The sequence below is a fragment of the Pipistrellus kuhlii genome, unplaced genomic scaffold (genome assembly GCF_014108245.1).
Source record: "Pipistrellus kuhlii isolate mPipKuh1 unplaced genomic scaffold, mPipKuh1.p scaffold_m20_p_43, whole genome shotgun sequence".
NCBI classification, from domain to species: domain Eukaryota; kingdom Metazoa; phylum Chordata; class Mammalia; order Chiroptera; family Vespertilionidae; genus Pipistrellus; species Pipistrellus kuhlii.
In genome coordinates this window covers 238,097-262,421 of record NW_023425544.1, presented here as the reverse complement: position 1 = coordinate 262,421, position 24,325 = coordinate 238,097, and the positions used below count along the sequence as shown (strand labels likewise).

Below are 24,325 nucleotides of genomic sequence, written 5' to 3'. Positions count from 1 at the left end.
AATCAGGTGTGCAAAAAAAACCCTGAAACTTCTCTCGCACCCAGCCACGTGTTCCCTGTATTTGAACTCGTCAGCTCCGTGTGAAATTATGAAGGAAAGGGGTGACAAAAGACATCATTAAAAATATGTATGAAATGCTAGAAATTGATGGCCAGAGTTGAGGCTGGAAGGCGAGAGGCCATTTGGGGCTGTACAGTTTAGGCTCTCTGGGGCAGGATTCCCACCCCCAGCCACTTCGGCCTCTTACGGACATGGACGTGAAAAAAGTGTCTTCCCGCTCATTTTCCAGACGAGTCCTGAGGAATGCAGTGTCGGAGAGGGGCTGTAATTGATCCTGTTCCTCTGCTCCCAGGGAAATGATATGCAAACCGTTTTCTGCTTTGTTTCTTCTGCTGAAATAACACACCGGCATCCCATTAATTTCTCCCGCCCAGGCCTCCTGCTTCCGCCTCCCCTCTTGTCCTTCACCTTTCTCCTTCCCTCTGGTGGGCAGTCGGGGTGCTGTAGGCTCATCCCATTTCTCCATGAGCTCTCCTGGGAGTTGGGGGACAATAAAATATTACAGAGCTGAGAAGGTAGGCGCTGGAGTCACCCAGACCTGGGCGCGCAGCCATGGGGTATTGGATACATGGCTGAAGGGCCCTCTGGGCCTAACCTGTAAAATGGGAATATTGTGTATGTGTGCTGGGGGACCTATTGAGAGGATTCAATAAGCGGCATTTCATGTCCTACACTAGCACCCGCTGGGAAGTTTCTCCAGGGGAGCCAGTCTGGATGCCCACAGGGGCCAGGCTGGGGGACTGTGTGAGGCGAGAGGGAAGGGTAGGAGCAGGTATGTCAGCTGTAGCTGACTATGGCCGTGTGGGGACTGTGTTGCTGGATTAACTGGTTTTTAAAGAGAAGCTGAAATGTGGCCTTTGTGTGTATGGGGGGGTGTGTGTGTGTGAAATGCCTTTATTTTTATATATTTACACTTTGGATTGAAGTCCGCCATCTGGTTTTGCCAGTTTGCAGCTCCCATGAGCACTCATCAATAGGTAGCTGCTGCTGTTCTTATATGTTAGGTCATCAGTCCTCCATCCCAATGCTGAGATTCGAGAAGTTTGGAAACGAAAGAAGGATTTTTTGTAACGTATGACGTGGCAGAACTCGGCCTAAGGGAGAACTTGACCTGAGCCCTCTTCATTTATCCCAGTGGGGCTCCCTGTGCCAGCCTCACTGTGGAAGCATCAATGCGCTTGAGTCCTGGGGGCTCCCCAGACCCCGCCAGGGTTGTTTCTAAATACAGACATTATCTTTCTAAAATTGGAAGGACTGTGGCCGAAGCCAGTTTGGCTCAGTGGTAGAGCGTCGGTCTGTGGACTGAAAGGTCCCAGGTTCGATTCCGGGCAAGGGCATGTATTAATACATTGGTTGCGGGCACATCCCCGGTAGGGGGTGTGCAAGAGGCAGCTGGTCAATGTTTCTCTCTCATCGACGTTTCTAGCTCTCTATCTCTCTCCCTTCCTCTCTGTAAAAAAATCAATAAAATATATTAAAATTGGAAGGACTGTGAATCGGGGGACAAATGTGTGGCAGCATCTTGAACCTCCACAATTTTAGATGTTTGCACTAAGATAGGGGGCTGCTGCTTCAACCAGGGATGGTGGAGAGTCTGGGCCTTCCCCCATATCTGTGGACTCCGCATCGAGGTCCCCGAGCGCACCCCCCCCCCCCCCCCCCCCGCACTGGCCTGGGAGTCAGGATCCCCAGCTCTGTGTCCCTCAGCCCTCATGAGACTTCAGGCAGCTTCCTCCTCCCCCGGGGCCTCAGTCTCTCCATTGGAACCAGAATTTTATCATTTCTGAAAATTTAATTTTGGTCAGCCTTACTCCCTCCCCCCACCCCCGTCCCCCACCCCCAATAAAGAGATTAGGATCCAGCACTCGCTTGCCTCCCCCTGCTCAGAGGGTTGGGGGACAGAATATTTTAACATAAATGAATTTCCCCCCTCCGGTTGGTAGGAATAAATCTGCGGCTACTGTTTTATTGGAAGTCCCAGCTGAAAATAAAAATGGTGCAATTCAATCTCAGATTTAGCTGGTTACTTACTTTTCACCGCGTCCCCAGGGCTCTGTGGTTGCTGGGTTTGTGTTGGCAATGGGTGCTCTGCTGGATTTAAAGGGCCAAGCCAGTTTGGGTTGGGGAGGGGTGCTGACTCCCTCTCACCACTGGGGGCAGAGTTTCCCAGCCTGAAGGAATGGAGCCGGGGACAGGGCCAGCTCACCCCTGTGTCCCAAGGCTGTGCAGAGCAGCAGCCTGAGGGGGGGAGGGGAGGGGAGGGTGGCAGAGGGTAGAATTCTGTGTCTCCTTGCTTGGCTAAAGCCTGTGTTTGGGTTTCTTTTGCAGGCTGACGGAGCCAGTGCTGCTGGACGGAAAAGCACGGCGAGCAGGTAGGTGCACCACCCTCACCTCACTACGCCTCCCTCACAACTAGCAGCCACCTGACAGGTGTGCCTCTTCTGCCTGAAAGGATGGGTGGTCCAGGCCTGTCCCCTTGGCTGGGAAGTATCCGCACTTCCCTGGAGGATGTACTGCTGTGGGCAGCACTTTGCAGACCTCCTGGTGTCCTCTGTGACTGGAACCAAGGGTGACTCAATCCTAAACTGGCCTTTGGCTGCTCAAGTTGGGGAGGAAGGATCCTGCTCAGGGTCACATGATGTGTGAGTGGCGATGACGAGGCCTTGAACCTGCCAAAGCTGGGTGCACTCTACTCAGAAATAGTGAGCTCAACTGAGGGTTGAGCATACCCCACTGTCCTCCCTCATTCGTTGACCACCTGTCACATGTGTCAAACACAAGGCCCGCGGGCCAAATCCGTCCCGCCAGGCCTTGCAATGTGGCCCGCACCGCGCTGTCATCACTGCACTCCTCTGCGTTTCCATCACAATGACAGTTTATGACTGTTCAGTAAACCATTCGGCCCGCGATTTAGGCTGGATTTTAGATTTTGGCCCCTTCTCTGATTGAGTTCGACACCCCTATGCTAGGTGAATCCCAGTGCTGTGTTGCTAATTTGATGCTAATCTATTCATCCAACGGGTATTTGAGTGTCTGCTGCATGGCAGGTACTGTCCAAAGTGCTGGGTCCACAGCAGTGGACAGACAGGCAAGGCTCCATCCATTTCTCACGATTTTCATGCAGAGTGGTCCTTGCCTTCATGCATGAATCTCCCACCCCAGCATACCTGCCTGTTGTCAGGAGACAGCAGCCGTGTTTCCCCACAGGCCTAGTGGCTGCCTGATCTCTATATTGAGCCTGAGCAGCCCATAGCTGCAGGGGAAGGAAAAAAGAGCGCTGAGATAGATTCGAGATGCCTGCCCAGTCGGGGGAGCCGGTAGATGGCATGCGTGCCATCTCTTTGCTCTCTGTGACTAGCCTAGGCTTGAACATAGTCATGGAGCCCCGTATTATTACCACGATGCCAGAATATACCCCAGGAAGGACCAGTCCAAACCTCTCAGGGTCATGTGTAATTTGAAGAAATTTCTAATGATAATGACTACCATTGAGTCAGCACTTACATGTCAGATCCTGACTACGTGACTCACATATATTAACCTACTATTAATTCATGTAATCTTTATAACAACCCTAAGTGGGCGGTGCTCTTATTCCCACTTACAGATGGGGAAACTGAGGCACAGAGATGTGTTTGGGGCTCAGGCTGCCCAGTTTGGACGTGAGTAGTTCTGCCAGGATGCTCACCCAGGACTGACTTCTCCAATGCTTATGCTTAACCATTGTGCCCTCTCACTTCTTGGTATGAAGGGATCGGTGAATAGGTGTTAGCGGAGACTGCTAGGGGCGACGGCTCTGCCACAGGCGGCGGGCTTGCCAAGAAGGCAGGGACTCCAAAGGAGCTAACAAGTGAGTTTCTATTGATTCTGTCAGTAAAGCTAGTAGTGCATCTTTGAAAGACCAAACAGTCATGTTATACATGTTAAACAGTGACCCAACATTCAATCAAGAGAAGGCCTTGGCTGATGCTGGTGAACTTGACCCTGGCATGGGTTAGATTGGTCAAGTGGGGTTCAGACTTGTAGGCACTTTGTGGAGCATTAGAGATATGTGTGTGTGTGTGTGTGTGTGTGTCCCTTAGTCCCTGTTTCAGATTGGGGAAACAAAGGCCCAAGGTTTCCTGGGGTCAGAGGTAGTCTAGATGGAATGACCTTGAAGGACCTGCCGAGTAGTCTCGATGGAATGACCTTGAAGGACCTGTGATCCTCTGACATGGGCTTCCCCTGAGCTCTCTTACACACCACGGTCTGCTCTCGTCCCACCACCTTCCTTTTGGCCCAGTACACCCAGTTTCGTTACTTCTCGATAGGGCCTCTGGCTAAACCCCAAAACCAACAGCTTGGGCTGCTCAGGAATCAGTGTGAAATTGAGGGGGACAAGGAGCGATGGTGTTTCTGATCCTAAGAGACACCGAATGTGGTTTGGTTTATTTCCCTGTAACCCAATCTGGGTCGATTTTACGAGACCGGTGATCCCAGCACTTGAGGTTAATGCTGACCTGGTGTGCAGGTTACAAGTCACAGAGCACAGCTCAGCCAGACCTCACTCATTCTCAGGGCATGGGGGCTGCGGGGGCTTGGCTGGGGAAAATACTAAAGGAAATGTGGTTTCTATAATCGAGTCAAAGAAGCTACGGGCTTGCTGTAGTGAAGAATTATTGCCTTTTGTTGTCAGTCGAGGTTTTCGGGCATGGAAGGACTCTGTAGATAACCTACTCCAATGCTCTCGTTGGGAGATGAGGAAACCAGGGATGGAAGAGGTTAAGGGACTTATTTGTTCGTTGCCCAACCAAGTGATCAGGATGGAGTCGACAGGGCGATTGCTGGAGTGGGGGGAAGATGGAAAATCACTCTCAGTCATTCATTTCACAGTACTTACTGAGCACCTGCTAAGTGCCAGAGTCTGACCTATGACCTGGTGCTGGATGTACAGTAGTGAACACAGCAGACAGCAACCCTAGTCTTATGGAGTTGATGTTCTAGTGGAAGTGGGGGAGACATAATAAATGCATAAAACATGTGGTATGTCAGGCGGTACCAAGTGCTATGGGGAAAGCAGGGAGCGGGATTAGTGAACCAGAGGGAGTATTGCATCACCAGGAAGGTGGCATGTGAACAAGGATCTGAAGGAGATGAGGGACTGAGCCAAGCATTCATGAGAGAAGCACATTCCGGGCAGAGAGAACAGTAGGCGCAAGGCCCTGGGGCAGGAATTTGTATCATTGGAGCAACAGCAAGAAGGCTGAGGTGGCTCTTTAGGGCCTTGGAGGTGGGGAACCACTGGGGACTTTGGACCGAAGAGTGGCGTGAATTTGGTTTTAAAAGGATCATTCTGGCTGCCAGGAGGAGAGTAAATGGCAGGAGACAAGATGTAGCAAGAAGTGTGGCTAATGGTCGGGACCTTAGAAGGTAGGCCTCGGTGTGAGTTTGTAAAATGTTGTTTTAGGCCCTAATGCAGTTTTGCAAAGCTGGGCTGTGTGAGTCCTGCACCCAAAGTGCACAGCCTCCCACTTGGGCTGGGGAGGGTGTGGAACAGCCGAAGCCCCTGTGGCTCCCACGTCCATGCCTGGTCTGCCAGGCGTCCAGCTTCCTTGTCCTCTCTCCAGCCCCGCGAAGGGCCAGGCGGCTTAGCTCCGTGTTGAAGAGCCCAGACTGCCCGGGTTCAGATCCTGGCACTGCCAACCTCCTGAGTATGTGACCTTGGACTAGTTACCTGTCTTCAGTTTCCCTATCGTTAAAATGGGGATTCTATTAGTACCTCCCTGATCGTGCTGTCATTGATGATAATGTTAATAATAATTTAATGTTATTATTATTAAGTGTAATAATGAGATATATACCATAGCACCGTGTCTGGCCCATGGTAGATGTTCTGGTAAATGCTTGTTTTATCACTACATCACCTCCATGCTAGATTCCATTCCTAGGAAAAGGTAACAGTGGGTTGGCAATTGATTTCTTGTACAGCCTAGATATTGGAGAGAGGGCAAGAAGAGGGGGGCGGGTAGGGGGGATGGAGCTTGTATTTGTTGAGGGCCTACCATGATCCAGCTGCTGTGTTACGCAGTTTATACATAGCTCATTCGATCCTCCCCGAGGCCCTCTGAGGCAGTGATTGGCATCCCTCTTCCTTGGAGGGGATTGAGAAATAGAGTTGTCCAGCAGTACCCAAATAGTCAGATGGCTTTGGGCCAGGCTGAGTCTTGTCCTCTTTAGCCAAGATTTTTCACTGGTGGACCATTTAATTTGATAACCGCATGTGTGTGGCTGCATCGTTATTTTGTGAGTAACATATTCTTGTTGTTTAGCATTTTGGATTTCAGTGGTAAAATAAAAGCAGCCCCAAACTAACTTCATCTGCACAGAATTTCACAGTAACGGAGGGCCCGATGCTCATCGGTGACCAGTGTGGTGATAACAGAATGAGTCACCCGAGGACTCGGGGTGTATTTTAGGCTGCGTCTTTCAACTTGACGTTAGGTGTAGATTCCTGTTAATGGAGCTTATTTAATTTCCAGAAATGTGTATTGTGGAAATCTTTGGGCAAAGGTGGACCACAAAAATCATAAAAATTGCAGGCTGACTTGGGAAGTTAAATTCCAAAGTGCGACAGACAAGGAGAGGGAGCCGCTGCTGTTTTGGCGGGGAGAGTTCACTGTGCTGTATCCGTGACTGTTCAGCCAGGACTCTGTAAATAGGGCAGATTCTGAACATTCAGAGGCACCCTTAGGTTTGCTCTGTGGATCAGCCACAAAGTGCAGCTCACGTATGCACTTATCAAAATCAGGGAGTCCTTTCTGCCAGGTGGCACCGTGGCTCTCGAACTTGGGGTGGTCGTGCAGAGTGAAGTGACCAGCCTTGAGGGAACCTTGGCTCGGTCCCCCCACCCAGCTCGGATCTCCCACGTGGGCTCTTTGAGCAAGTTAAGAAACTTCCTGAGAAGCTGTGACTACCGGCTCAGAGCGTCTGGACGTCCTACCTTGTCTTGAAGAAGCACAGGCTTGGGAATGGTAATTGGGATGATCCGACCTGTTCACTTTTAAAAAAAATATGTATTTTATTGATTTTTTACAGAGAGGAAGGGAGAGAGATAGAAAGTTAGAAACATCGATGAGAGAGAAACATCGATCAGCAGCCTCCTGCACACTCTCTATTGGGGATATGCCCACAACCAAGGTACATGCCCTTGACCGGAATCAAACCTGGGACCCTTCAGTCCGCAGGCCGATGCTCTATCCACTGAGCCAAACTGGCTTCAGCAAGACCTGCTCACTTCTTGTGTTCCTTAATGACAGAGGCCCTTGACCTGAGAAAGCAACTCAGAAAATTCCCAGAACCTCATTCTCTGTCTGCCTCCGCCAACGGAGGAGAGACATCCTCGCCCTTGGCTTCAGCTTCCTCCAGGTCCCACGCTACACATGATGGTTAAGCATGCCCGTGAGTGCCAAGTCCACCTTGGTCTCCCCCGCCTTCCCCTCCTGTAGGGAGGGTCTTATTTCTCCTCTTCATCGCTGCTCCTTTTGTTTCCATTGGGCCTAAAAACCCTCCTTCACTCATTTATGAATGCTCCATCCATGGCCTAGGAGCTCATCTTTTTCACAGTGTCACCAAACTTTTCATATTCTGTCTGGCAAGTGCTTGGTAAGGATGGGAGGGGGAAAACCACCATTTATTGACCCCCTATTGTGTGTGTGGTGCCATCTCTGTGCTTTAATCTCCTCCTACACAACCCTTAGTGGTTAGTGTTCACATCCCTGGCTTACACAGGAGGAGAGGGCTGGGAGGGCGGGGGCAGGGGGGGGGGCAGGTTTGGGAGCTTGGCAGTGGTCCATGCATCTAGTTGTCTTGGGAAGACCTGGACTATGTAGTTAGGAGTCTCCTTGGTGTGTCAGGGGGAGGGGTGCCTCTGGGCAGTGAGGAACCAGGCTGGGTCCGCCCCCAGAAGTGTGTGGACTGAGCTGTTGTGCATTACAAACCTGAGTCTGTCATCAACTGGCCTCCAGGACTGGCTGGTGGAGGGGAGAGGCCAGATGTCATATCAAGGCTGGGGGTATGGGCACTGCCATTGGAGAGATGGCAGCTGGACAGCTCCGGGCATCACTTGCTAGTGTGGACAGCATGTTGGAGAGGAAGTGGTCCTGTTGGGTAGGACCTTTCATTCCAAGGAGAACGTGGCCAGAGGAGCTGTAGGAGGAAGGGATGGTAGGAGGAAGGGATGGGAGCTACTAAGTCACAGCCTCGGCAGGAAAGACCATTGGTGACAGGGAGTGTACGTATTATACATCATCCAGCGTGAGGACCAGCTTAGGGACTGCCTCATTCTCCACTGACTGAGTGCCCTCTGGGATCTGCTTCAGAAGATGCAGAACCGTGGGCATGCCCCCCCCCCCCCCATGACCTGTGAGTGAGTGGGTGCCACCTGGGCGAGAATTCCTGAGTCTGCAGGGTCCTTGCTAACATTTCAGTGACTGGGCCAGCCTCCCATGTACCAGGGCACCCGGGAGAGAAATCTCCAGCTTTCCCCGGTGTTGCTCAAGACTCCTGCTCTTCTCTGTGTTAGGCTTCAATTAACCAGGGAGTTAGCGCTTCATGTTTTAATCCTCACGCTGTCTTTCCGAGCTGCAGAGGCGCCCAGCGCTGTGGCTGACTGACACCAACTTGGAGACAGTTAAGTGCCTGGGACCGATCTCAAGCTAATGGTATATTTATGCGTTGTAGGTTGTTTTGAATTTCCAGACTGTTAAGAGTTGTTAAGTAGGTTAATAGTTTTAATCTATTAACCTCAGCTCTTCTCCTTGACTATTTATTAACATGTATCAGTGATACGTGACAGAAATGGAGGTGCAGATAATTCTGAGGGTTATTGAGGCCTGTGTGGTGGCGTGAAGATTTGAAACACGGGAAGAATAGTGAGTACAGACCAGACCTCATTACCGGGGTCCCTGGAAACGTGGGTTTTGCTATAGGTTCCCTCTTTCTGTCCTAGGGGATGGATGTGCGCCCTTTCTCTCCATTCTGATTTCCGTCCTTGCGGCTAAAGACAGGAGCCTCTTTTTAGCCAAAGGACACGTGTGGACACAGCGGCCATTCTCAAACACGTCAAGGAGCGTTGGAGGTCAGCAGTGAACACAGCGCCAAGTACTTCCTTCTGTGGAAGAGATGGATCCTCTGAATGTCAGCTCCCAGCACGTGCCCCGTTCTGTCAGGACACTAACGGTGCCCTGGGGGCCTCGGGAATAGGTTCCCCATCTCTGGGAGTGTCTGGTCATTTGTTAATTCATTAGTTCATTCATTCAACTAGTTGTTGAGAAGAGAAAACAGAAATCCTCCCAACCATCAAAAGCCCAAGAGCTAGGGTTGGCCAGACCTGGTTGAATCATGCGCTTGTCACTAGAAGGCCGTGCGATCAGGAAAAGTCACTCTGCTTCTCTGATCCTAGGTTTTCTTACCTGAAAACAAAACTGCCTACCCTTGAGGCCTTGTGGAGCGAGGCGCCCTGCCTGGGCACCTAGCCACACAGCACGCCTCCGCTGTCCTGGTTCTTGTTTCCGTCCTTTGCGACCTCATCGCCATTGTCACCAGCCGCACCTCTCACCCTGCGTGCCGGCGTGTTTTCGTCGGGCTTTTTCTGTCTGTTTGTACCATTCAGCCAGGGCCAGGCACCGGGATACAAAAAGCAGAGGGGTGGGCATGAGTCTGTTAGAAGCAGAGGGGCATCCCCAGAACCCCTGGTATGAGAAGGCAGCCCCCACCCCCACCCCCAAGACCTCAGCACCCCACCCGTGCCCTGAGGACCCAGGTCTGCCAATGATGATAGAACTGCGACCCTGCACCCTCAGGAGCTGGTGTCACTGTGCAGTAGCAGATCCTCACGTGGGACAGTTCATACGTACATGTGTCACGGGTCAGTAATATCTCAGTGAAGCCGGAGGGGGGAGAGCTGGTGTCGGCGTGTTTCCAGGCTCCTGGCATTTCAGGAAGGAGGAAGAGTGTGCTGTTGGAAAGGAAATAAACAAGACGTTGACACTTCAGGAGTAAGCATCCCTCCTTCCGTTGGCTCCTGGGGAACATCTCCGACCCACGTCCCACCGGGGAAGGTGGAGGGACAGGGCTGCCTGCAGTTCAGAGCAGTTCAGCCATTGACATTCGGCGGGTGCTGTTGGCGGGAGACACCCCGGAGGCTGCACTGGTGTTGACCTTTCCAGGGCACGTGCCTTGGGTCCTTAATGAACAGGGTGCTTACTGATCCCTTCCCACCGGCCAGGCACTGCTGTGGGTGCTGAAGTGTGACCATGAATGACAAGACAAAGTCCCGCCCTCTTCTAGCTCATGTTCTCAGGGTGACAGCGAAGAGGATGAGTGGTAACAAGTGTGTTAGGAAAAACCCAGGGCAAATACTAAGCGGAACACATCGGGCGAGGAAGGGGATTGGAGCGTCGGAGGCCTCGCATCGGGCAGCCCGCACAGCTCCACTGGCGCTGGGATGTTGGAGTCAAAGACCTGAAGGAATCGAGAGCTCTAGCCATGGAGGCACCTGGTGGGGTGGGGGTGGGGGGGAGAACATTCCAGACAGAGGGAAGAGCAGGTGCAGAGCGAGGCAGGAGCGTGCCTGTGTGCTCAGGGGGCAGTGCACAGCGCAGCATGGAGTAGCATGGAGACGGTGTGGCCCATGAGGAGGAACAAGGGGAGGGATGTTAGCAGACGCGGTCAGCATGCACCTGAAGGTCAGGTGAGGACGGTGGCTGTGGCTCTGGGTGAGATGCAGAACCGCAAATGGATTTTGAGCCGAAGGGAGACACGACCAGGCTTATTTTCAAAGGCTTGCTCGGGCTGCTGTGCTGAACATCGATTTGGAAGCGTCAGGCCCGGGTAGGAGCAGGGAGATTGGCTGTGAGGTTATTGCAACAAGATAGGAGGAAGGGCCCTAACTGGTTTGGCTCAGTGGATAGAGCGTCGGTCTGTGGACTGAAGGGTCCCAGGTTCGATTCCGGTCAAGGGCATGTACCTTGGTTGCGGGCACATCCCCAGTAGGGGTTTGCAAGAGGCAGCTGATCGATGTTTCTCTCGCATCGATATTTCTAACTCCTATCCCTCTCACTCCCTCTCTGTAAAACATCAATAATATATATCAGGAGGAAGGAAGGCAGCTTGGACCAGAGTGGTGGCCATGGGGGATGAAGGGTGCTCAGGTTCTGGACATACTTTGAAGGTGGAGTTGATAGGATTTGCTGGTAAAGTCCAGGCAAGGATAATGCCAAGGTCTGGGCCTGAGGAGCTGGAGGGACGGAGTTGTTGGTGAAGGGAATGGGGAAGGTTACAGCTGATTGCTGGGGGTGTCTTAGCCTCGGGTCAGCGGGGAGAGCACAGGGGTAGGAGTCAGAAGAACTGATTGTCTCTTGAGGGAAAGGGCCGTGGCAGCGGCTCAGCTTGGACCTGTTCCCTGTGGGTGCCGGTTAGGCAGTTAGTGTTGCAGGTGTGGCGGTCAGGGGGCAGGTGCAAGCTGGAGAGGCAGTTTGTGATTCATCCTCACATAGTTAATATTTAAAAGTAGGAATCTGGGTGAAGTGCCTTAGGGAGTGAGTGCAGGTAAAAATAGGAGAGGCTCTCGAACGGATTCTGGGGGCATGTTGAGGTGTGGCAGTAGGCTGGTGAAGAGGTCTCAGCAGAAGGCACAGGAGGGGCCGGAAGGTGAGAGGCCCACCAGCAAGCACAGAGCCACGTGAGGAAGGAGGTGGACGGAGGAGAGAGGGGGCTCTCGTTAACGGACGGGCTCAATGAGGAGTGAGAAGGGGCCATTGGATTGAGGCGCATGGCGGTCCCGGGAGGTCTTGGGAAGAACAGACTGGGAGAGGCAACCACCTCATCGGCCTTGGAAGCATTGCCAAGGAGGGGGTCTGCTGACATCTACACATAGATAACCATTTGCTCTCAGATCCTTGGGAGGCGGCCCAGTGGGTAGAGTTGGAGCCCTGGGCCAGTCAGTGGTCAGCCCCCACAGCAGCGTAAGCACAGCCCCCGACGCCGCGGTTGGATGTGCGTTCACTCGCCGAACACCCCACGCAGCCGTCTGTTCTGAAGCGTGTGCTAAGCACAGCTGGAGACCAGTTAACCCTCATTCCTAATGACTGGAGTCTTTAATGAAGTTGTGTTCCGGAGGGAGTTCACCGAGTCATTATTTACACGCTGTGATTAGAGATTTCCCCCCCTCTCCACCGTTCCAGGTGGTTCAAGTAGCAGTAGCCTTCGGAGGGAGTGGGGTGTCCTCAGGCTGAGTCTTGGGGTTCGATGGATGCATTGATTCCCATCCCGAGCAAGGAGACAGGCGCACCTGCTGCCTAGAGGTCCCACCCACTCCGTGTGTGCACGGGAGAACACTGGGCCCAGCAGGCATTGGCATTTTGGGTTATGGCGTGGACGTCGTACCCAGTAACAAAGCTGTCTGACTTCTGGGCACCTGGCTTCACCTGAGACTCTTCCTCCAACGCGGCCAGAAGTGACAGTTGTCCTCGGGCCTCAAATCTACTGATTTGTTATTTGGCTGCACTGTGTCTGGCTGCAGAGTTTCGTGGGGCCGGGTCCCATCATGGAGCTGGAAGAATGGTTTCCAGAACAGAAGCATTGCTGGAAGTTGTGTGACCTCAGGCATGCCGTGTGCTCCCTGGGTGGATGGAGTGCCTGCTGTGCACCAGGCCTGTGCACCCAGGGCATGTGGTGTGAAGGGGGCTGTTCTGTGCTGCGGCTGCTCCCTCTGGACCACAGGGCTCTTGTGAGCGCCGGATGGGATGGAGTGGGTCTAAGCACTTGGAGGACCATCTGGGAACACCCAGAGGAAGAGAGTTGCTCTGAAGCCGTCCCAGGCAGGCTCTCTGGGCGCATGGGACCGGCCAAATGCAGTCCCAGAGACGAGGAGGAACGAAGCAGAAGGAAACGGAGGGTGGTGGAGGGCAGTGGTTTACAGACATAACCACTGGGAGCTGTTTCTTCAGACTGAGTCGGATGTAGTGTATCCGTTTTCTCGCTGTAACAAATTACCACCAACGGGGGTGGCTTAGAGCCGCAGAAGTTTGCTCTCACAGTTCTGGAGGCCCCAGGTCCACAATGAAGGTGTTGGCAGGGTCACGGGTCTGCGGGGTGTGGGGAGAGTCTTCTCTTGGCCTCTCCCAGCCTCTGGTGGCTGCGCTTTCCCTGACTTCCAGCTGCATCCCTTCCCGTGGCCATGCTGCCGCCGCCCCACTGTGTCTGTCCACTTATCATCTCTGTGTCTGTCCACTCTCCTGTGTGTCCCTTTAAGGCAGGATGGGGAACCTTTCTTCAGCCAAGGGCCGTTCGGATATGTATAACGTCACCCGAGGGCCATACAGAATCATCGACTTAAAAATTAGCCTGTGCCCGGCCGGCGTGGCTCAGTGGTTGAGCATCGACCTAGGAACCAGTAGGTCACGGTTCGAATCCCAATCAGACACATGCCCGGGTTGTAGGTTCGATCCGCAGTGTGGGGGTGTGCAGGAGGCAGCCGATCCATGGTTCTCTCTCATCGGTGATGTTTCTATCTCTCTCTCCCTCTCTGAAATCAATAAAAAAAATTTTTTTTTTAAATAACCTGTTATTGTTGGTCAGACATTTAATTAACTCACCCCTAATGTGTTGACCCAAATTATTTCCTGGGACCTTGTGTGGCCAGCGAGCTGGATGCTTCCCACCCTGCTTTAAGGGTTTCTCATTGCTGAGGGCCCACCCAGATAACCCAGAATGATCTCATCTCAAAACCCTCAATTATTTATATCTAGAAAGAACCTTTTTTTCTAAATAAAGTCTCATTCATAGGTTCTAGGGATTAGGATGTGGGCATATATTGAGGGGGGGAGGCGCGTGCGGGCAGGGGTGCCATTTACCATACCCTTCTACAGGGAGAAAGAAGCCCAAACATATATACATTAGACCAAGCTATCATATCAGAGAGAGGGGGGTCTTGGAACCCTGTTTAAGACCACCCTCCTCATTCAGGCCTCATGAGTGCTTTAAGGGCCACTGCTAAGGAACCCCTAGGCCTTTAAGGAACACACTTTGAGAACCATCACTGTAGTAAAAGGCGAAGGCTCTTAGGGAATTCCTTGGGCAAGAACCCGCTTGGTCTGGCTTCTCTCCCAGCATTCTGGCATGAGGCGTAGCCAGCGACCACAGACGCTATGTACTTGCTGAGAAAAGGCCTCTCGGTGCCCGGCTTTAGATTTTTTATGTTGAAGTGTGACTCGGGCTAAATATAAAATTCATAGCATATCTTGAGCAACTATTTTGTAGTTATCTATATATAAATCTGTTTTACAGAGACACAAATAGAATAGATTGTGGAGTGTCAGCGTGCAGATAGATTCCGAGTGCTTTTCACTAATATACCTAATGATTCGTGCTGAGAATATCCAAGGGCTCCACTGTACATTTAAATGGATATAATTAAAATAATGAGCTCTATTTTAAAAAATGATAGATGGAAAAAAAAATTTTTTTTTTTCCGTGCAGAAGTTAGAAGGAGCTGCGCCACTAATTCAAAGTGATGTAAGTACTCCTGCGATCCCATTGTTATTAGGACGCCTAATTAAATGCAAAGCAGCCGAGAAAAGCAACATTTGTGCTTGTAAATCTAAAGCATGAAGCCGTGTCCCCCGAGTAGCAGGGCCTCAGGGGTGTCACATGTAAGGGAGCGTATGTTGTGTGCCGTGGTGCCTGTGGGTGAGGGGAGGGCTCACTGGGTCCCAGTGTCAAGTGCGGAGATCGCCAGTGCGATGCAGATGGGACATTCGGAGAGAGGTTCTAACTGCATCCCCAGTGACAGGGCAGGCTCGCGGGGGTGGGGATGTCAGCCTCATAATGACAGCCGCCACCCATGGAAACCTGCTCTCTGCCAGCTCCCTGGCTCATCTGCCCCCGTCCTAGCAAGGATTATGGTTCCCCTTTAATCGAGAAGGAAACTGAGGCTCAGAGAAGGGAATCTTTGGCCCGTGGTCACAGGGTGTATGGATGCCCAGCCTTTCTGACTCCCAACAGCTCCTCCCTCAGCAGGACGCCCTGATGCTTGTGAGGTCCTGCAGAGCAGAAAGGGACACTGAGTCCCTATTCAAGTGCTCACAGGACTCAGGCTGAGCTTCCAAACACGACCAGTGAAGGGAGGGCTGAGGGAAGGGGCCCTGCCCTGCCCATGACCTCGCTGTGGAGGACACGGGCAGGTTGGACACCTGCTCCAGCCGGCCTCTTTGCTGGTCTTGGGAAGCTGTGCTCGGGGAGTCTGGGTTGGGACCAGTGAGGGCCTCGCCAAGGGGAGTCCTGTATTAGTCAGCTCAGGCCGCCATAACCAAGTGCCATCGACAGGACACTTTCTCCCAGTTCTGGAGGCTGGAAGTCTGAGCTCGGGGGCCAGCATGGTTGGTGCTGGTGAGGACCCTCTTCCTAGCTTGCACACAGCCACCTCCTCTCTGTCCTCACGCTCTGGGGACAGAGTCAGGGAAAGAGGAATCCCTCTGTCTCTCCTTTTGAGGCCACAGTCCTGTCAGATTAGGGCCCCACCCTTTTGACTTCCAGATACAGTCACGTTGGGGATTAGGACTTCACCATATGAGTTGGAGAGTTGAGGACACAATTTAGTGTATAGCACATTCCAGTGGCCTTTCTTTGCCCCCTTGTTAGTTTGGGGCTCTCTCTGTGTCCGTCTCTCTCTCTCTCTCTCTCTCTCTCTCTCTCTCCCCCCCCCCCCCCCCAGCTCACTTTCTTCACCATTGCCAGAGCTGGGAGGGACAGCGGATGTGATAAAACCCATGCTGTTGTGATAGGTGAAGGTGGAGCCCAGGGAGGAGAAGGGTCTTGTCCAGAGTCACACAGCAAGTCTACTGTGGGTCCTGGGTCAGAACCTGGGGCCCTGCTTCCCAGTTCGTGTGCCAGTGGGTCTTGCCCGAGCAGGCCTGGAGTCTGGGCCTTGAAGATCGCCCTGCAGACGCTTCCCTGGAGCAGTGGGGACGGCTGGGTGCGGCCAGGGCAGCAGCCCCAGGCCTGGACTATGACTTGATTTCCCAGCTTGTGCACGTCTTAGCTTCCCCACCTCAGAAACAGGAGCCGTGGTGACAGCCTCCTGCCAGAAGCATGAGCGTGTCCTTATGATAAAGCCATGCAGGAGCGAATGGCAGGGACCGGGCTCCATGCCCTGGGCTGGTCACAGCTCTGTTCTAGGCCTTCGTACTGAGCTCTTACCTGGAGGATGTTTTCTGATGTTCGAAGAGCCACTTAGAGGCCAGCGTGTTGGGCGCCAAGTGTTGGCTCCAGGACTTCTCCACCGAGGGAGCCTCTGTGGCTCCTAGTTCCCCATCTGTGACACCGGAGAGGGGAGAGCTTGGATGAGGTCTCCAGGCCTCCCGCCAAGGAGCGAAGCGAACAGCACCAGACACTTCGCACATCGAGCCGCGTGCACGCTTGCTGCTGCCTGTGCGGAAGGAGGATTGGCGGCAGCGCCAGCGTCAGGGGGGCGCTTGTTAGAAACGTAGAATCTCAGGCCAAACCCCGACCTGCTGAACCAGAATCTGCGTTTTGCCAAGATTCTCAGCTGATTTGTGTGTGAAGCTTGAGATGTTATTTCCGTCAGCCAGAGCCAGTTTCAGGAGTTCCTGGGCACAGGCAGACCTCTCTAGACCCCAGCTTCCCCGTCTGTAAAATGAGTGCTGGTGGAGCCAGGCTAGCCCCAGTATTTTCAAACTGTGTTCCTGGGAACCCCAGGGTTCCCTGGAGGACACTCAGGGGCAGCCATGACCACGTGCTTCAAGGAGAGGTTCATGGGGCAGGTGGGTCTGGAGCTAAAGATTGTGCCACGCCCTGGGCTGCTGGGCCCCCAGGTGGGCTTGGGGGTGGGCGTGGGCTCCACACTGACCAGACTGTCTTCTCTCCCAGGGAGCGCTTGAAGCGCAGCCAGAAGAGCGCCAAGGTGGAGGGGCCGGAGCCCGGGCCGGCCGAGGCCTCGCTGAGTGCCGAGCAGGGAACGATGACGGAGGTGAAGGTGAAGACGGAGGTGCCCGACGACTACATCCAGGAGGTGATCTGGCAGGGCGAGGCCAAGGAGGAAGGAAAGGCGGTCAGCAAGGACGGGACCGGCGATGTGCCCGCCGAGATCTGCGTGGTGATCGGTGGTGTCCGCAACCAGCAGACCCTCGGTGAGTGCTTGCCCTGAGGGGGTTGGGGCTGGGCCCGGAGTCCTGGGCAGAGAAGGCCCCAGATCGCTGCCCCTCCTGGCTGCGAGCCTGTGGTGGCTGCCCTCTGCCCTCAGCGAAGGAACTGGTCTCCTTAGACTTACCTCTGCCGGCACTGCTCTGGTCTAGAGCTCTCCTCTTCCCACCTGACGTGACAAAACACCAGGCATCCTTTGAGACTTTGTGTCAAATGCCTGGAACATTCTGCAGAGGGGTCAGTCCCTCATGCATGGGCTCCCATACCCCAGGGGGGGTCTGCATTGCCTGGTGTCCCCAAGCCTGTCGGTATTGTCTCCAGTCCAGCCGAGGAGGTATTTCCCCCTCCTCGGCTGGACTGGAGACACCCCGGGCAGCTCCCAGTGCAGGTCATGCTCTGAGCAGTGTCAGGACCGGATGGGGGATGGACTGGCACCTTCTTCCCCTGCCCCTTCTGGTCTGTGCCAGGCTCGGAAGAGCTCTGAGGAAGCAAGCTTCTTAGACATCATCCCTCCCCTCCCTTCCCAGCATGAGCCAGGGGATACCCCTCGGGCCGCCTGCGTTCCTGCCAGGTTCTCCAGGCCCAGCAGATATGTTTATTTAGCGCAGGGAGGGACGAGCCAGGCAGACAGGTGGCGGGGACCGAGTCCAGCTGGAGCGCCCACACCCGGCGTGCAGGGGGGCCCGCGCCTCAGCTGCTGCCGACCGTCGTTGGTGGGGAGACAGGCTCCGCGTGGCCAGCTCTCTGGGCACATAGCGCGTGCCAGAAACGGGAATTTTCATGCGGATTCCTTTGGCTTTAAAATGTTGGCAACTGAAGGTTCCAAACAAAACATGTCTGTGGGTCAGCGTCATTCCCTGGGCCAGAAGTTCGCAAACCTACGTCTGCAAGATAAGGCCCACAGGCCCCGGCCTGGCATCCAGGCCTCGCCTGGTCTGTTTCGGAGTGCCTTCCTCCTTGCTTTCCCCGTTTAGTGTGTTCTGAGAAGTTCTTAAGGCGTTTCGCCATCTCCCTCTCCTCTGCCGGTCCTTCCTGGTCCAGCCCTAACTCACTCCTCACGTCTAGGCTCACGCCCAAGGCGGGGAACTTCCCCTGTGTCTGTTTCCCTAAGTTTGGCTCAAGCCCTGTTGCCTTGTCTTTCCAACCTTGGGAATGAGCCTCGAGCTCCCTGTTCTACCCGTTCCTTTGTTGGCTGTGGCCACCATCAGCCCCACCTGGGTCCCTGTGGCATCCCGCTAACAACCATGCCTCTGTGTCTCCCTGCCTTCCCCTGCTGTCCTTTCTGGCTGCCAGGGGCCTTGGCCAAAGCGGGACACTGAGCATGTCACGTCCTGATTCTATTCTCGGGCTTCCCAGCTGTGTTAGGGGATAGCACCAGGAATCTCCATAACCTGAGCCTCATTTCTTACTTCTGATCTTCCCGGGCCTTTCACTCCAGCAGTCTGTTCTGCAGCATTTCCTGCCCTTGACCCTTGCTGTTCCCTCTCCTCGGAATGCCTTTGCCCGTTTCCTCACGCCCCAGTCCAACCCATCCTTCAAGGCCAACTACATTGCCACCTCCTCCCAGAAGCCTGCCTTGATCTCTTCTGGTCAGAAGTGGTGTGTTTCTACCCTGTCTCTCACCGGGGCACTTCTCGTTAGAGCTGCCTGGTCCATGCTCGTCTGCCACGAGGTTAGGAACTCTGGGAAGTGGACTGTCCCTAGGCTCTCCTAGCCAAGCCCGAGCTTCTAGGAAACAGGGTTGATGTTGGCGGTGAAACTGTCAGGATGGGGCTAGGTTATGCCTCAGAAATGAAGACCCCACAAGTTAAAAAAAAGCAATCTTTGGTAGCTAGAACCCACAAAAGTTCATTTCTCAGTCACATGACATGCCCATTGTGGGTCAGCTAGGGTTTCCGCTCTGCTCTGGGCCCAGGCTACCAGCAGCCATGGTAGGGAAAGCTGCCACCCTGTGTCAAAGGGAAAGAAAACGCTAAGGGGACTCACCCTGGCAGTTAACCTGCTGCAACCCGCTGTGAGCAGTGCTAGTTCCATGCAGTCCTGGGCCGGAACTAGTGCCGTGGCCAGCCCAACCTGGGGGAGGCCGGGAAAGGCCATGCTAACACGTGACAGGAGGAGGATGAGCCCGAGATACTCGGTGAAGAGCGTGAAGGACTTAGCCCAGTGCCCCTCGAGAGAAGACTCTCTTCAGGGGCCTGTGTCTGGTCTTCGTCCATCAGTGTTCATTCCCCAAGGCTGAGGACTGTTAGCCACCAGATGTGTTCGTTCACCGAGGAGAGGACATGTCCTTGTTCACATGGGGTTGGGGTACAGGGGTGTTTTAAGACTCACTGGACCCAGGAGCTGTTTATGTCCTTCACGAGGAGCTGCCCAGAAGGGTAGTTGAATTTGAATCCTGGGATGGAGCTGGCAGCCTGGATTCAGAGGAGAAAGCCTGGAGCAGCCATGCTGGGGACATGTGGGGAGCCCGCCCTGGGCCAGCTGCCTGCACAGTGAGAGCCTCAGGGCCTTGGCCTCCTGCCAGTCACCAAGCTGGTTTCCCTTGGCCTCGCTGTGCCTTAGTGTCTTCTTCTGTTAAATGAGGCGTGCTCCCTGTCCCGGCTGCTGGCGGGGTGTGGGACTCACGGGAGGAAGTGGAAGGGAGCACTGTTGTGCCTCGAGAACGAACTCGTCTCCTCGGATTGGGAGTGAATCCAGGCTCTGTGGCCCACTAGCTGTTCTACCTTGGGCAAGTTTCTTGACCTCTCTGTGCCTCAGGTTTCACTATTGCAGATTCATTGGGCTATTTGAGGATTCAATAAAAATGACCTTTGTAGCCAAAACCGGTTTGGCTCAGTAGTAGAATGTCGGTCTGCGGACTGAAAGGTCCTGGGTTCGATTCCGGTCAGGGGCATGTACCTTGGTTGCGGGCACATCTCCGGTAGGGGGTGTGCAGGAGGCAGCTGGTCGATGTTTCTCTCTCATCGATGTTTCTAGCTCTCTCTCTCTCTCCCTTCCTCTCTGTAAAAAATCAATAAAAATATATTTTAAAAAAATGATTTTTGTAAAGCGCTCAACGTTGTACTTACTTCGCTATTGTTAGTAATGGTGTTAATAGTTAAAAAAAAAAAAAAAAGTACCTCTTCAAGGGGAAGGAGTAGTAATATTTCTGCGTTTGTCCAAGTGTAAGTCATAAGCCAGTGTGACAGAGAGAGAAGAAACGGGATGGAGAAGAAACTTGAGGATGAAGTCTCAGAAGACAGGGCTTCTAATGGGGCCTCAAGTTTTCTCATCTGAAAACTAACGGATCCAGTCCCTCGCGCTCCTTCCAGTATAGCCTCCCGAGAACTCAGGAACTTTTGAGTATCTTGTGAAGTTACCTGCTTTTGGCACACCCTTGTGAAAAGGTGTAAAAGCCAATGACAAGAAATGGAACCACCTTTTTAATGGAGCCCCTGCCAAACAGGCCCAGGGCGCCCCCTGCTGGTCATGGCTGCTTCTCTCGCATCCATCCAGCCTGACCTTCCTTGAGGGTGTAGTTTCTGCCAAGGGTCAGGCTCCTAGAGGAATGTGGCTTGGCCTCAGCACCAGGAAAGAAAAGCATTTAACAACGGCAAAACGCACACACACAAACATCAATGTTAGAATTGAACTCATCTAATCACAGGACGGCAGGTAAATGTTACCTTGTGGGCCAAGTCCAGTTGCAGCTGGCTCATTGGAGCCTGTGTTGAAGCTTCTAAAGGGAGGCAGGATTGATTGTTGATGTCTGCCATGGCTGTGGACGTGGGTGGTGGGGCTACACATGCTATAGACGTGATGCCCTCGTCCCCTTCATCTTAGAGAAGGGCCAAGGCCTGTGGAAAGAAAGAGCCGCCCTGAGGCATATAGCAGGTTGGTGACTTTTCTTCCACTTTGTGGAGGCCCTGCTCCACCTCACAGCACCCCCGCCCACTCACTTCTGGAAGGAAAAGACTCCCCGGGGTCTCGCCTGGGCTGGGGTGCTGGGTGTGGGTAGAGCCATCCCTTTAAATGAGCCTGTGCCACGAGGCCAGGCGTCGAGGAGCTAACATGTTCCCAAGTTAGTCGGCAGGGGAGAGCAGGGCTCTGAGGGCGATGGCAGTGGTCGGCAAACTCACTAGTCACCAGAGCCAGATATCAACAGTACGAATGAAATTTCTTTTGAGAGCCGAAAACCAACTTCTGCACATGGGCCACGAAGTTTCAATTGCACGGTATGTGCGCGCCCGCACATGGTGTTTTGTGGAAGAGCCACACTCGAGGGGCCCAAGAGCCGAGCCGCAGTTTGCCGACCACTGCTCTGGGGAGCCACGGGCCTCCTGAGTGCCATGCTCAGGGCTCGGAGCCGGGCTCTGTTGCTGAATAGAATAGCAGTCCTGGTGGGTCACCCGTGCTGCGCCCTGAGGGAACCTCCCATTTGCCTTCTCTCGGAGCTCCATCCCCTTGTCCCTCCCCCCCATGACCTCACAGCCATCAGACGAACAGTGCTCCCAATGACACAGATACTCTCCGAGGCACTTCCCATGGACGAGCCCAGGTCGCAGACACGTGGGTGGCATTTGGCAGCTTCTCGGACTGGGAGAGTCAGAAAGGGTGTCGGTGCCTGGGAGGCTGGCTGGCTGCCCGGCCTCCTATCTCCCTGCTGCCACCCCTGTGCTGAGAAGGGCGTCCCTCACTCTTAGAAAGCATGTCTCTGCCACTGGTATGGGGCTCAGGGGCAAGACCTTGAGCTTCCTTGTTTAGCGAGAAGAGCAGGGATCATACGGACGCTGACAGTTTTGTGGGATAAAACCGGAAGTGAGCTGCCAGCTGCCTGCTCCCTCCTGACGAGCCGCAGGCAGACGTCTGCACAGCAGCCCCGAGGAATGGCGGGACCACACGGGAGGTTTCGGGAGCTCCTCGGTGAGGGGTGCTAATACACAAGGGGCGACCACGCTGCTCCCCAGTTCCACATCCATGGCATTGCCAGTGGATCACTTGTCTTCGGTGGTGAGGACAAAGCAAGCTGGGTTTGCAGCCATCGGGACCTCCAGCCCGCGGGACAGTTTGTGGCTCAGAGGGAGAAGCATGCCCATCGTGGGGGGTCAGAATGTCTACCAAGCAGTGGGTGCTCTGCTCTGTGCTGCGAGGCTCTTGGTCCTTCACCCAGGGAGGTCACAGGGCAAGGAGCCCAGGGAGAGGGAGCCCCAGGTGCCTGGAGACCTGGTGGGTGGTCCAGGGCTTCCCTCGTGCAAGTGGCCAGCTGGGCTCTTCCTCGGGAGGGGTGTGGGCCAACTGATTATTTTCAGAGCGTTAACTAACTCAGTGTAGGAAGGAGCTCATGGCAGAGCTAAGGCTATTTGTATGGGGATGGGGTCTGTGGGCCAGGGAGATGCTAGAATCTCTTAAGTATTTTGGTGGAAGGGGATGGGGCAGACACATTCCAAGCAGCCCCAGCCAATAGGAGGTAGTTACCAGGAGGTGATTTTCACTCAGTAAAAGGAAGGACTTTGTGATGATGAGATCTATAACCGGATATAGATCTGTGAGGGAGGGAGTCCCCTGGAGGTGGGCAAGCAGAGAGGGTCACTCTAGGGGTGCAAGAGGGGGAGTCAGGGATCTCCTGGGAAAATGGCCCCTGCAAGGAAGTTTCTAGATAGCGAGCAGCGAGCTGTGAGCACCAAGGAGTGGAGGGCTGCCTGAGGAAGAGGGGCAGTAGGGAGAGGAGGAGGGAGGAGGAGGAGGATGAGGGGGGAGGAAGGAGGAGGAGGAGGAGGAAGGGGCCTTGGCTCTGGAAGGAGCAGCAGAAGAGCAGACAGCCATCCAGACAAGGCCACGTGTGTGACAAGCCCAGTAGCCAAGGTGCCAGGGTCTGCTTCAAAGGGCCAGCTGATAGTTCGTTTCCTGTTTCAATAGGCTGTTGGCAGGGCTTGGTGCCCGAGCGTGCCAGAACCAACACTCAGCTCTTTGCTGAACCACCCAGAAAGGAGGGGTTTGGCCACCCTCCCAGGAGCATCTTGTCTCTGCTGAAGACTCTTCGTTGGGATGTCCAAGGTGGGAAGGGAAGTCCAGTTGGAGGGTCCCCATTGGAAAAGGCCTTAAGGCTCTAAGCCAAGAGTGTCTGCCCTGCTATGGGGCCTTGGACAGAGCCCTCAGCCTCTCTTGAGCCATACTGTCTTGGTTGATCAGTGACTCTAATAGAATCTGCCGGTAGGTTCACTGGGGCAGAGTGAAGTAATAGGCTTGGGAGTGTTTTTTTAAGGGGGACAGGGGAGCATTTGAGATCCTGCTTCTCGGCATGTCACCAGGTAGCTCAAACAAACTTAAATAAGGGCTTATTTTTAAAAAGGGGAGGGGCAAAAATGCAAAGCAGATACCAGTGGGTTTAGCCGAAGCCTCAGATACATCTGGGGTTACTGCTGGAATGAGAATCTAAAGGACCTATGGCTTCACACACTTTTTTGTTCAGTGTCTCCTACAAGAATGTTAAATCTTTTTTTTTTTTAATATAGTTTATTGATATTTTTACAGAGAGGAAGAGAGAGGGATAGAGAGTTAGAAACATAGATGAGAAAGAATCATCGTTCAGCTGCCTCTTGCACACCCCCTACTGGGGATGTGCCCTTGACCGGAATCCAACCTGGGACCTTTCGGTCCGCAGGCCGACGCTCCATCCATTGAGCTGAACCGGTTTTGGCAACTCCTACAAGAATTTTGAGAAACGATATTCTCTTTCACACTTTTGTGTTGACATCTAACATTCTAATCCAACGTTTACGTAATCACACAGGGTATAATGTCTGGCATATGGTGTAAAAACGTGGCATTGGAAATAAAACTGTGAGCCACTCTTTTAAATGTAGCCAAGATAACCCAAACCCCACTGCTGCCTGCACCTGCCGTCATCCATTTACGAGCAAGGCCCATCTTTCACAGTCACAAATGTTACATCTTTCCTTTTTTCTCCTTGAACTCATATTTCCAGTCCACTTCCCTCACAGGGTTTTACCCTGATGTAATACATTTTTTATGCTTGAGAGTCTTTTATTGATCACTGTTTCACACTCATCTCCCACAACAAGATGTA

General features: G+C 53.5%; 1 protein-coding gene across 15 annotated transcripts in view; it reads left to right on the top strand.

The window, feature by feature from the left end:
• ZNF618 (zinc finger protein 618) overlaps nucleotides 1-24,325 on the top strand; it is a 148,303-nt gene that overhangs the window by 84,034 nt on the left and 39,944 nt on the right. For all 15 annotated transcript variants that reach the window (XM_036412004.2, XM_036412015.2, XM_036412009.2 and 12 more), the window contains exons 2-3: nucleotides 2,389-2,432; nucleotides 16,987-17,246. In XM_036412004.2, coding sequence (XP_036267897.1) covers nucleotides 2,389-2,432; nucleotides 16,987-17,246 — 304 coding nt within the window. The remainder of the gene's footprint in view (nucleotides 1-2,388; nucleotides 2,433-16,986; nucleotides 17,247-24,325) is intronic.